The sequence below is a fragment of the Condylura cristata genome, unplaced genomic scaffold (genome assembly GCF_000260355.1).
Source record: "Condylura cristata isolate star-nosed mole 26May11 unplaced genomic scaffold, ConCri1.0 scaffold00008, whole genome shotgun sequence".
NCBI classification, from domain to species: Eukaryota; Metazoa; Chordata; class Mammalia; order Eulipotyphla; family Talpidae; genus Condylura; species Condylura cristata.
This window is the reverse complement of record NW_004567109.1, coordinates 10,766,664-10,780,653: the sequence shown is the minus strand read 5'-3', so window position 1 is coordinate 10,780,653 and position 13,990 is coordinate 10,766,664. Positions and strand designations below refer to the sequence as shown.

General features: G+C 37.3%; 1 protein-coding gene across 5 annotated transcripts; it reads left to right on the top strand.

Moving 5' to 3' along the window:
• Positions 1–836: 836 nt before the first annotated feature.
• On the top strand, positions 837–13,659 carry SRSF10 (serine/arginine-rich splicing factor 10). Of its 5 annotated transcripts, XM_012722389.1 has the most exons (7): positions 837–998; positions 2,289–2,393; positions 5,993–6,096; positions 7,257–7,419; positions 7,638–7,691; positions 7,854–7,955; positions 11,277–13,659. In XM_012722389.1, the coding sequence occupies exons 1-7, from the start codon at positions 934–936 to the stop codon at positions 11,335–11,337; spliced, it is 654 nt and encodes a 217-aa protein (XP_012577843.1). In that variant the 5' UTR covers positions 837–933; the 3' UTR covers positions 11,338–13,659. The 5 variants fall into 5 exon arrangements, with proteins under 5 accessions (XP_012577843.1, XP_004678672.1, XP_004678671.1 ...); XM_004678615.2 differs by lacking the exon at positions 7,854–7,955 and having other exon boundaries at positions 7,641–7,691; positions 11,277–12,830; XM_004678614.2 differs by lacking the exon at positions 7,854–7,955 and having other exon boundaries at positions 11,277–11,540.
• The last annotated feature ends 331 nt before the right edge of the window (positions 13,660–13,990 follow it).

Genomic DNA, 13,990 nt, shown 5'->3' with positions numbered 1-13,990 from the left:
TGTGGGACTGTGTCTTCAACTTTTCTGAATTTGAAGTTCCAGTTCTGTAAAAATTTCTAACAATCGCACATAAACAAAACGCTTTGGGGTTTTCCCTAAACTGTAAGTGTGCAGGGGTTCCGAGACCAACACGTTGGAGAACCACCGCAGCACAGGAACCGTTACAAGCCCAAGGAAGTCCTTAGCCATTGGCCACCCCGTAGACGACAGGAGACTAAAGATGTGAAGGTTGCAACAAAACCAGAAAAGCTGGGGACAGGCATAATCAGAATAGAGCGTGGAGAGGATGGGGGACTTGACAGCGCAGTGGGCCGCGGGGCAAAGACGCTCAGAGTGCGCCCGGAAACACAGAACGCCCCTCTAAGCACGGCCACGTCTTCCCTTTCACACTCAATCTGAGAGGCTGTACATTCCTTTTCGGCTACTCAGTGATCTAATAAAAGCCAGAGCTTGAACTGGGCAGGAAGTCGCTGGGCGGATTCTCCAAATTATTTTCAAAATTTCGTCCAGCTAGTAAAAACTGTAAAGTTAGGAGTCTGGGTTAAAACATCCGTTTCCTGCCTTAAAGTGGTGGGGGAGAACGGGGCAGGGCAAAAAAAGAGCGGGAAAATAAAGCTCTGAAGAAAGAAAGAACGGGCTGGGGGAGGGGAGGAGGCAACGCGAGAAGCCAATGAATGGGAGCGAGGACGCGGCACGTACCCCTGCCGCCCGCGTGCGCAGGCGCACGCCCGGTATTCTCGCGGGAAAGAACCGTTGCCCGCCCCGGCGCTGCGCCCAGGTTGGGGGCGGGGGTGGAGGCGGGAGTGAAGTATCGCGAGAAGAGTCGGTTGCCGTAGCGGAGCCCTCTGGCTGTGCGCGTCTGAGGAGCCGCAGCCCGAGTCGCGGACGGTTTGCTGAGCCCGTTAGTACTCTCCCGAGACTCACGCCGCCGTCATGTCCCGCTACCTGCGACCCCCCAACACGTCTCTGTTCGTGAGGAACGTGGCCGACGACACCAGGTACGCCTGAGGCAGGTCCTCCGGGCCTACGCGGAGGCCGCAGGCGCTCGGAGAGGACCGGAGCGCGGTGGCGGCGGCGGCGGCTGGGCCGGGGGAGGGGAGAGGAAGGGGCGAAGATGGCGGGTCCCGGCTCCGCTTTCGGGCCCGAGCTAGGCCACGCCGCCGGCTCAACTGCCGCGCGGGAACTGGGGTGGCAACCCTTGGCCCTCCCCGACTGTGTCGGCCGCGTGGCGGGTTTTCTGTCCCCCCTCCCCCGCAGGTCGGGGCCCGTTTCTCCCCACTTCCTCGCACCCCCCCCCATTGATTTGGAGTTCACGTTCTTTGGGGTGCACGCCCCCTCTGCCCGGAGGCTTTTGTTTTTAACTAAAAAAAATTTTTGCCTCGAAATAACGGGATCGGGGGAGGGGATGTTTGCTGCCTTTTGTTTTATATTTGTGGTTTTATTTAATGGTGGTGAGGTTTGGAGAAAGGGAATGCCGAAATTTGGGAAATCAGATTATTCCATTTGAACGGTACGAAGTAGTTCTTCCCGTTCCTGGTAAAGGATTTGGGAAGCCTCTACCTTTCGGATACGGATCGCCAAGTTAGGTTAATCCAGAACGTGCCTTTGTTCTCACCAATTCCCTTAATTGCTTTGAGTCGCCAGCAGAATTTTTGGGAAGGGATCTTACTACAAGATGAGACTTTGTCTTTCACAAATAATCCAAAAAGAAGCCAAATTATTTTGGGCAGCCTAGTATGATTTAAATTCTTCTGTCCTCAGTAGGAAAACAAGTACAAGTGATAATGCGTCTAGAAAAATTTTCCCTTTGTATCATTTTTGGCCTTTAAGGCGACTTCATGAAACCTTATTTACCTGATGCTAGGTGTTAACCCTGTTAATTCAATTTGAGGGTAAAAATAAGTGCTTGATAGCTTCAGATTTGACACACTAAAAGAAAAGCATTAGCAATACTTCTATTCTAATGGTGTTATAACTTTCATAAGAAAAAGAATGATAAAAATAATAGAGATAATTGTGAGATAATAATAGGCTTTATTACAAACTTTATCTTCCAAACTGGTGAATCCTAGCTTCCTTAATCAAATACGTTCGTTGCCTGTACATTTTTTTTTGCACATTAAACTTGGCTCTTATAAACAATGGGGTTTAAGAGCTTGTGTCTTAGGCCACAGAGTCGGCACACAGTCCCTTTTACTAACAGAACTGATACAGAAAGAACTTTCTTACAGTGAAATTCATTGAAAGGAGTGAACATAAAAATTTAGGGTCTCTTTATGATGTTTTAGGTCTGAAGATTTACGACGTGAATTTGGTCGTTATGGTCCTATAGTTGATGTGTATGTTCCACTTGATTTCTACACTCGCCGTCCAAGAGGATTTGCTTATGTTCAATATCCTTTCTTCAGATGGCTGATTAGTGAGGGGTGTTGAAGTTTGAAATTCAAGTTTATGTAAGAGGTAACATCTAAAAAGTAGTTTTTGTCCTCTAATAAATGTCTTATGTCTTCAAATTTTTGAAAATTAATTGACTCACACATTGCTCTTAATATTTCTTAAAGTTAATCCAAAAATGGTAAAATATTTAAATTCCCATTCATGCTGCTGAAATTCAAATCAGTGATAATGATAATGTGATTTAAATTTGAATACACTGGTTGCTACCACCTTTAATGTAAGTCAAATTAAAAATTAATATGTTCTTGTGCTTAGCAATTAAAATTTGGTATTGTTTGTTATTTTGAATCACTTGATCAAAAACAAATTGTATAACAATGAGGTAAACTTCTTTAATATTGTCCCCTAATTTGCTGTCCTCTGTTGTTACCTCAGAGAATGTAAAGCTGTACAGTTATGGCGACCCCAAAGAGAAAGCATGAAAGAACCTTTAGAGTAGAGTTCAACACTTAAGGCAAGTAGACAAGCCAAAGACCTCTTAAGGATCAGGCTTGAAGAGAAGGGAGAGTTTGGGAAAAGAAAAAATAAAGAAAAGCTGGAAGAAGGACAAGCCTAATGGGAGACAAAGCCTCGCTTTATCTACAAAAGGGGGAAAAGGTTGTTTTTCAAAGTTAAAGATAAAGCCAGCTGTCATATTTGGCCAAGCATCTCATGACAAGTCCTTCTGACAAGCACTTAAAGAGTTAAAGGTCAAGATGAAGTTGAATGATGGCCAAGATTAAAGGAGTCATACCTGATGTATCCTACAGAATAACTATTTTCTTTCTTTCTTTTTTTTTTAATGTTTTGTAAGCAGTTAACTTTCAAAATTATTCTGGTTTGGTCTAGTGACAAAACCTGTAACTTGATTTATGTGGGCCTTTGATGTTGTGATTGTGGGCTTGTATACATGCTCTCTCTCATAGCTTGTCAAGTTAAAGTATACCAGGATGTATGTTGTTAAGCTTAAATTCAGCATACTTCTGTTTTGGACCAGGTGGTCAGATGCCATAGAGTAGCAGGCAATGCTCTTTGGAATAGCATGGAGTTCTGGGGTCGAACTGACTCCTCAGAACCAGACTTAAAGGGGAAACAGGTGCATGCTCTGGGGACTACTTAGAAATAGTTCTGGTTTGTCTTGTTAGGGTCAGAGCCACTAGGGGTACTACCTGTTTATTGATTGATTTTAAAGTGACTGTTGGGAGCACTTAGACTCCCAACTTCTGATCCTTAGCTCTGAATCCTGCTGGCCTGGCACTACTTTAGTACATAGAATCAGCTGGCTCTGGATGGATTGCAGAAGGCCTTATCCCTGATATGGCTCCCTAAACATGATCTACGGGGAAGCATTCCCTGACCCAGAGTTTCAGGTGACATTACTACCTTTTGGTGAAATCTTACTTTGAAAACTCAGGTTTGGGCTGTGGACTTGAAGCTAGGGAAAAAATCTTAAATTTAATGGACCTCTTGAAACTAGGTGGAGACTTGGTGAGACTTAATGGTAAAGGCCAAAAGTTGCTACTCCTGCAGGGCCAGTGATCAAGGACAGTTGTAGGTATTGGTTGCAAAACTCTGTTACAGAGCAGATAAGAGCTGTATCTGGCTTGGCTTTTTGTCTTTTTTTTTTTTTTTTTAAGTGATGCATTCTGGCTTGCAGTGTTGACCTGATTTTACCCGGCTGTGGAGTAGCCGGGGAACCAGGGTCAGCAGCATTTTGACACAAGACATACGATACTTTGAGCCAGAAAAGAGTTGTCATCTGAAGGAATCCTCAGGAGAACAATACTTTTTTTTTTTTTTTTACACATAGTGATTCTATTGTCTTAAAGAGAAGTAGATAACCAGGGTTTTAGAAAAACCTTGAGTACTAACTGGCGTCAGACTCTGGTATCTGCCCTTGCCGTGATTTATCTCTTCTACCTGACCCAGTTACCAGTTAGCCTCTTTTGACAGGTAATGTAGAAGTTAGCCATGTTTCAGCCCATCCAGGTTTGTGTTTGAGGGTTAGTTAGTTCTAACAGATAACTTTCTCTCGCTCTTGATTTAAATTCTTTTTAAATGTCTGTTCTGTCTCTTGAAGTAATAAAGTAGCATGCCCTTAAAGAGAATTATTCTATTCATTAGAGCCCAGCTGCAATGGAGAAGTTGAAAGGTAACATCACAGCATTCAGGGTTCTAAACTTCTCCCCATAGGGTTCTAAACTTCTCCCCATAGTTTTGCCTTTTCACATTGAAAGCCTCATGCTTTAGGATTTAGAGACTATTTCTACACATAGTAGCCCCAGGAAGCGAGCTGGAAACCTTTTGTGGTCCTTAATTCCATTCAAAACAAAAAGTAGAAATTCTTGGTGAAGTCAACTAACCAACTTCTTGGTTTTGGAATGACAGGTATTATCAGTCTTGAAAGGAGTATGTCTCTTTGAGGGGGTTTGTCTTTATTTATTTATTTATTTATTTTAATCAGTCTTAAGATCTGCACTCTCAAATTAAGAAATAGAAATGGCACGTTGGGATAGTGGGGGGTTGTTGTTGTTTAGGGTAGAATTCTACAGCCACTCTAACCTTGCTCCCTTTCCAAGCTTTTATCTCAAAACATTGAATTTGTACTTGGCCTCTGTTGGGATGATGGTTTTAGGGAAAGAACTAACTTTTAACAGATTATCTTTGTAAAACCAAGAGTTCTCAGGATATGGCTAGCATTGAGGGGGAAAGACAAGACAGCTTAGCTTCTCAGATCAAAAACAGTACCAGCAGTTCCTGCTTACTGATAAATGTGAACCTGAAATCCTCATGTTGAAAACCAGCCCCAAACCCCTCCATTGTAGGAAACTGTATTTTAGTATATTAGAGCGTCCCGGTCTAGGAATCTTTAGAAATGGTCTGTTAATTTCTTACAGCATGCTTTTATAGCTTGTGCATGGATGTAATGTGCTTTGGTATAGGGATGTTTTGAATATTGCTTTATTCTGTCTATCAAGTGGCTAGCATACCATAGTCTTGCCTTTGTGATACAGAGAAGACAGCTACCTGAAGTAATAGTTAGAAGTGTCTAAGAAAACAGCAAAATTAATTTGAGATTAGTTTAAACTTTTATCTCTTGTAAGGTATATTTGGCTTGCTTACACAAGAACTATTGACATTTTCTTATTTTCATTTGAAACAAAAATATGAAAAACAGTTTTGGTTTTATTTTAAGAAATTTTTGGTTTCACATACAACAAAACTGACATTTCTTTTTTGTCTTGTTTTTGGAAAGCTAATTCTTAAAAATTCAAGAAAAATGTTTAATAGGATTCGTGGTAGTTCAGCTATAACCAATCTCATTTCAATAACTTTACAATATATAGTCACATGTTTTCAAATGTATGCCTTAGAAAATCACAAGTGCTTTAGCACTGTGAAGTGTTTATAGCTGACTCAGCTAACTAGTAAGTGGGGTCCGGCTGCTTTTTCTAGAATAATATCAAGAGATTGTGAAGTGCTTCAGACTTACCAGCTGAACTTTCATTCATTATCAAAGTTTGCAAAACTTCCCAAGCCCCTTAACATTTAGCACATTTGAGGATGTTCGTGATGCTGAAGATGCTTTACATAATTTGGACAGAAAATGGATTTGTGGACGCCAAATTGAGATACAGTTTGCACAGGGGGATCGGAAGAGTAAGTACCCTTATGCCTAATATATATGTAAAATGCACTGTTTTTAGACACATTTTGAAATTTCTACTTGGAAATAATTGTGCGTTTTATCTGTTAAAAACACAAAAGGGTCATTTTTGAGAGCATAGAGTACGTTGAATACTTTATATTTTTCAGACATACTAAGGGTTTTCAGGTCAATGTAGGGGTGAGGGTACCTGAAATAAATTGTCTCTTCAGAATATAAATCACTGTATTAACTATGACATATTTATATACTTGAGAGAATTGAAAAGTTTAAAGAGTATTAGGTTTCTTGAGCACTTTTTCTTCCTTATAAAGATCTTCAAGGACTGTAATGGGGTGACTTTGCAAGTGCATGACTGTGGGAATGAACAGATAGAATTAGACTACGAACGGCTGTATAGGTTAGACCTAGAATCAATTTTGTATGAGTACTAGGGGTTATTTTTATTACGCAGGAATATACCTGAATGTGTTATCAGCAGGAGTACAGGTATTAGAAACAAGGCTTATATTTTTAATTTTGGCTCAGTCATGTTATCTTGGGCAGGATAATGAACATGAAAATAATAGAGGACTACTTAGGTACACACCTACTAATAATTCTCTCTCTTGAGTTGGGCAATGGGTTCCTGGATATTCCCTGTTACTTACATATATAATGTACACAAAGTATTTGCTTTGTAGATTTAAGAATTGAGTTCAGGGTAATACGTATGTCTAAGGCATTTAACTATTTTCTCGTGGTCTCAGAACTATATGACTATTATTTCATTTTGACACTACAGAGTGTTCAAGAGCCACCAACAACAGTGATTTGTTGTTTATTATTTTCCTAATGAGTGGAAACCTTGGCAGAGTCTTTCCAAATTTGCATATCATTCATTAAGTCATTCCTGTTTCAATTTGTAGTTTTTAAAATGCTTCTGTGGTGTGCTTTCTTAATATACAGATAGCATACATTTAGACAATAAGCTAGGTGTGAGATGTTTGAGGGAATAAAACACATGTGAGAAAATACAATTTTTAACATTAAACTGTATTCAGATAGACTTCTTTGAAATTACCTTCTTCCAAGATTAATTTTTATAGCCTTAACACAGATTGGGGGGTGTCTAAAGGAAAGGGCTATAATTATGTTTCTATATATTTCATAGCTCCAAATCAGATGAAAGCCAAGGAAGGAAGGAATGTATACAGTTCTTCACGCTATGATGATTATGACAGATATAGGCGGTCTCGAAGCCGAAGTTATGAAAGGAGGAGATCAAGAAGTCGGTCCTTTGATTACAACTATAGGAGATCTTATAGTCCTAGAAAGTAAGTGCAATGTGTAACACAGCAATCTGGGCAAGGTTTATGTTGACTTTTTAATTTTTTTACCTTTTGTTATACTTTGAATTGTATACATTGTATGCTTCGTTGAAACTAAAAATATTTTAGTGCTTTAAGTTTTATGGCTTACTTTAATTAGAAACTTTTTAAAACTCTGTAAATAGACATTTGTCACTGTTTGCTTTTTCTGATATACTTTTTAGCAGTAGACCGACTGGAAGACCACGGCGTAGCAGAAGCCATTCCGACAATGATAGGTAAATAACTTTGCTTTGAAAAAACTTTTATATATATATATATATATATACATATATTTTTTTTATTTCAATTCAGAGTGAACTTTTGCTCTAAAAATAACAAATTTGATTACTATAGAATCTAATTTTTAGTCTAATTGTATTTCTCCTCTGTTTTAAAAGATTCAAACACCGAAATCGATCTTTTTCAAGATCTAAATCCAATTCAAGATCACGGTCCAAGTCCCAGCCCAAGAAAGAAATGAAGGCTAAATCACGTTCTAGGTCTGCATCTCATACCAAAACTAGAGGCACCTCTAAAACAGATTCCAAAACACATTATAAGTCTGGCTCAAGATATGAAAAGGAATCAAGGAAAAAAGAACCACCTAGATCCAAATCTCAGTCAAGATCACAGTCTAGGTCTAGGTCAAAATCTAGGTCAAGGTCTTGGACTAGTCCTAAGTCCAGTGGCCACTGATAATATAAACCATGATATTTTTAGGCATGTATCATTCATTTACTCATAGTTTCGGTTTACTTAAATTATCAGGAATACAATGTTGCAATGATGCTTAAAAACACATGTCAGTTTTCCCTGTACCAGGCAATGGTAATAATTAAAATGATATGCTGTTGAGAAGCCACTCTTAAGAGTCCAGTTTGTTTAATGTTATGGGCAGCTACCAATTTGTGGTGTCTCTGTATATTTTTGTAAAGATTCTCATTTTTTTATGCTTGAAGTATTGGTGAAAAGATGTTGGTTGACCATAATTTGCAACATTGTCTTATTAAAAATAAACTTTCATATCCATATTTGGTAGAACTGTTAACATAGAAATGTAGCTTGCTAATTAATAAGATAGAATGATACAAAAGTGAAGTTATAGCCACAGTACAACACTGACTAATCAGACACATGTAGGTTCAGGGTGGACCTTTTTGTCATCTCAAGATGTCTAGGCCCGTGATAATAGCTAATTAATAACAGTGGAATAGTTGCGAGCCCCCACTGTCTTTGGGGAATGATGCCAACTGGTTTAGGTAGCATTGGCAGGGAGATTGAGTTTTTGACTGAAAAATAGAGCCTTCACTGTTACTTTGTGGATTCTTTGAAGATTTGGAACATATTAAACATCAGAAAAACTCACCTTAAAATTTGAGCTAGCCAAGGATGGCAGAAATAATCTTAAGGGGAAAGAATGCTCAAATGTAGTTACTCACCTTTAAGCAGCATATGTGATCACAGTATCGCTTAGTTTTCTTAACTGCTGTTAAAAAGCAGGTAAATTTGTTTCAAAGTAGGTTTTGTTGTGTGCATAGTGTAAAGGAATTGAATTTTGATACTTCATGCATTTGGTGTGTGCATTTGTATCAAAATTTGCCTACCTCCCTTTAAAGGAGGCTTGTTCTTCACACCTCAATTTATGTAATGTGAGGCAAGTTGAATGACAACACTCCCATTTTAGGTGATTCCATGGTGCCATGAAATTTAAAATAATTTTAAAGTCAGATTTCTGAGTTTTTGCTTGATTATCAATGTAGTATGACAGTACCTGACTAAAAAAAAAATTAGAAAATAATACCCTTAACCATTTATAATTTCTATTTCTCCTGAGAGATTGTTTTTGGGGGGTGGGGGGGAGGAACAATAAAAATTAACTTGACATGTCCAGTTTCATTTCAGAATAAAAGCTAGCATCTTCAAATTTTTTAGATTGCTTGCTTGCAGATATAAGTAAGAAAGTGGGGAAACTTCCTTTTAGAGGATTACTTTTTTGCAGTTTTGGTTTTAGTAATCTAGGCATTGCCTGTAAAGAACAAAAGATGGTTTTTAAATACTGTTTGTGGAATGTGTTTAAAGGATTGATTCTAGACCTTTGTATATTTGATAGTATTTCTAACTTTCGTTTCTTTACTGTTTTGCAGTTAATGTTCATGTTCTGCTATGCAATCATTTATATGCACGTTTCTTTAATTTTTTTAGATTTTCCTGGATGTATAGTTTAAACAACAAAAAGTCTATTTAAAACTGTAGCAGTAGTTTGCAGTTCTAGCAAAGAGGAGAGTTGTGGGGTTAAACTTTGTATTTTCTTTCTTATAGAAGCTTCTAAAAAGGTATTTTTATATGTTCTTTTTAACAAATATTGTGTACAACCTTTAAAACATCAATGTTTGGATCAAAACAAGACCCAGCTTATTTTCTGCTTGCTGTAAATTAAGCAAACATGCTATAATAAAAACAAAATGAAGGAAATAATGATTAACTGGAATTATTATAGTTTGGATATGATTCTAAAATAACAAAACAATCCTTTGTAGATGTAAGAATATTTTTTAAACAGTGTTGACTAGGCATAGCTAAATTTTACTTTAGATGTGATAGAACTTGTCAGAAAGGTACCTTTTATATAGTACTTTAAAAAACTTTAGGAATGTCAAGTTCATACTGTAATTGCTTATTAAGCCCTTTGAGTTAAATAACTCATGGGTTATTGGTAATGTTGAGCATATAAAAGTGAAATTTGGGTTAGTTAATTGTAAGTTTATATTTTCATTATTGGGTGAACCATTAATTTTGCTTTTCCCCATTCTAAACAGAAATACCTTGGGCCTTGTAAATGTTTATGGTATGATTTTAAAATACTTTTGCATTGAATGTTGAGTAGTTAATAATAAGCAATACTACTTGAGACATTGGTTTGGATGTTTTGTGTTTTCCAGCTATGTTGTAATTATAGCTGATAATTATTAAGCATTGATGATATGCCAGAAACTATTCTGAAAGCTTTTACGTTAACTCATTCACTCTTCATAAAATCCTGAGAAAGATGCTTTTATTTTGCCCATATAACAGATAAGGAAACTGAGACACAAAGACTGGAAGCCAGTATTTGAGCTTAGGATTGGTCCTTAGATGGCTTTTTTAATGGATTATTTGGGAACAGTAAGACTAAGGAGATAGCCATTGAAATTGTTCTTGGTTTCTTAGTAGGACATAGGCCTGATATTTTCGTTTTTATTTACTTGGGTCACTTGTTTTGAGATTCAGACTATTTTCTTTGTGACCCTTGTCTTCTAAGTGATATCTAACAACTTCAAAAAAGGACTATATTATAATGGAATCCATGTGATTAGGATCCTGTTGGTAATTGATGAGGATCCTTACACAGTGCTATAATTTTGGATTACATTGTTGAGTTCCACGGTTATTGAGTAACTACCGTGTCTGGCACTGTGCTGAAAATTAGAGTAGATCATAATTAAGACAGAAGTGAGGACTGACACTTCGTCTCTTTACTTAAATTCTCTCCTGTTTTTGTGGGGGAGGTTTGGTTTGGTTTTGGGTTGTCTTTTTTTTTTTTTTTAAGCCAAGTAAGCAAGAAGAAAAATTTGACAGATTATGCTTCAGTGAGAAAGGAAAGGTGCTACATAGAGTATGAGCTGTTAAGTTACAACCCAGGGGAAAGACCTGGGAACTATTGTACTATTCTCTTGAAAATTTGGCCCAGTAAGCTGCTACATCCAGTTCAACTAACAAAATCCTGTATACCACAGAGAAGAATAAAGAAAACCAAACTGACAAACATCCTTCTTTTATTTAAGACCAAACTGCAGCTGGAATACCCAGTACAGTTCTGCTTACTACACTTCAAGAAAGATCTGAGAAAGCGGAAAAAGAACCAAAGAAGGGCAGTTCAAGCGACCAAAGGGTGGGTGGAAGGTGCTGCAGTATGAATACTGTACGAATATTTTGACTCTGGTCTGAAAAGATAAAAGAATGTTATCGAAACTACATGGAATAATTGAAGTCCCTTCAAGTTTGAAAGTAAGCATTTTAGGACAATTAAAAGGAAATTCAACTTTGTACTTGTGGAAACTAACCCCTAAATCTGAATAGGTTTATATTGATTCATGGGTAACAAGTCCATAATAAATTACTGGAAACTAGGATGTCTGAGTATCGAGGAAGACAGCCATAGTCTTTTACAGTGCCTCTATTGGTCTGTTTCAAATTAAATTGGGTGAGAAAAGGTGTGGTCCAATTTAAATTTTCTCTTGGGTTTTCTCTTAAAAGTCAGTTGCATTTTCACCATTGGCAAATATTGCCTTTATTTATTCCAGTGCCAGTGTTGTCTGCTTAATGGTTTGCTTTGTTGGCATCTGAGTTTATTTACTTATATGCCACATGCTGTTTACATATTCCTTAAACATTAAATTCTAGTTATACTTGACATCCATCAAAGAGGGTCGGTCCATCTCTTCTCACCTCTTTTCTAGTCAGTGTATTCAGCAAACATTTACTGAGCCCTTAAAGTGGGCAAGAATTATACTGGGTAATGGGGAGAAAAATAGATAAAATGCAATTACTCAATAAATGTCTACTGAGCACAATCTAGTGAATCATTACACAGTGGCCTCATTGTCTTGTTTGAGGTGTGTTCATAACTTTTACAGCAGTCATGCTAATGTAATTATAAAGCCTTTAAAACTATCAAAGATACGTAATCTTGTGGTTATCTGCCATTTAAAAGTATCCAATATTTGTTTGCATCCCATTAATACAAGATAATCAAAATGATGTTTTAATCTGTAATAATCTGATTTGTTGTGCAGTGACTGTAATATACTAGAGTTATATTAAATTGTTAACTCTGCCTCCTCCAAAACTTTAGGAAATAATCCTTTAAATAAGTATTTAATTTTGCGTTAGATATAAAGGAGACACTGGGTGCTATAATTAGATTATTTTGAGGCAGACAGCTGTTACCCCAACTGATTTAGTATGTTCTGTAATTGAGAAAATGTTCACCAAATTATACTTTTTAGTGATTGACATGTACATTTTATAGGGGACATGTTCTGTGTATAGTGAATAAATAATTTTTTATAGTATCACAAGATGTTTTGATTCCTTAGTTCCTTCTTAGGATATGAAGCTTGTCTACCTATATATTGAGTCCGTCATTCACATAACTTGATTTTTGTCATTTTTTTCCACTTAGTAAAATTTTCCATGTAAAGTTTCATCTAAAACTATGAAAGTGTTTAATTAAGCCTTTATAAAGACTTTGAAAGTAGAGCAGAAAACACATAAAGGGGAAATGAAATGGTACAGGTACTTTTACCCGTTTATTTAAAAAATGTTTTGTTTTTTTTTTTTTTTTACGTGTCTCCAAGTTCACACAGTAAATAAAGTGGAAGATGCTATATTAGAGTCCATAGTTTTTCATTTGGTCCATCTCTTCCCCTTTTTAATGGAAATTTCATAAATAAAATATGCAATCTAAAGTTCACTGAGGGGAGATTTGATAGATTTCTAAAAATGACACTGGGAAGTATTTTGAGAAAGAGGTTTGTTAACGGTAACTGAAACCTCACACTTGTCATTTTTCCAGCCTATGTTCCAAACATTAGTCTCACCATGCTGTGTTTTGAGCGTATTCCTGTGAAATGTTTTTGCAGGGTAGCGTGACTTTGAGACAACACACTGATAGTTCAGGAAAGTTTTTAGAAGCCCCAGGAATAAACTTTTCATTGATAAATTTGAAACCTATTTGTCTTCAGTTATTGACCTCTATTAAGACAATAGCCATTTCCTGTGGGAAAGGTTCCTTCTCTTGGGTTTTTTCCCTCTGGTTTCCCCTCACCCCACAATGTTGGTTATGTTTATTGCATTTCCTATGTCTTCAAAACAGCTTCACCTTTTAAAGATGGGGTTCTTTTTATTTCCAATAAAAAGCAGGACATGTGAAGTCCATTTCGTTGATAATTAACAGGAGTTTGTAAAGAAAAGGCCTTTGTGTTTTGTGGCTCACCTTTCTCAGTGCTGGAGAGTAAAGTAAAAAACTAATTAATCTAGGGCTCCCCCCAAATCTTATTATTGAAGATGCAGCACTACCTTACAGAATTGTGACTTGGTAGGCTTCCTTATCTGTCTAAGAGGCTTTAGAGATGTACCCTGCCCCTCTTGTTTTACAACGTAATTGCCAATGAGAATGCAATTAAAGGTAACACTGGAAAACTTTCCAAAACCTTTGGCTTTTTTCCACTTTGTGCTTGCTTTTGGGAAGAACAGAATGTACTAGAATTTAAGATTAATTCCATCATACTACTGTATACTGCCAGCAAAAATGTGACAAACTTAAATACTGATTGAAGTTTATTGTGGCTGACTGGAGCCCTTAGAGGATAGGTACTCACACACTTGGTTCTCACAAGTACAATGAGTTGGGAAATTCCTGTCACCATACTTTTCTGTAGGCTGACCATAATTTTTCTAGTACCTTTCTAGGGAAAAAGATGGTGATGTGATCGTT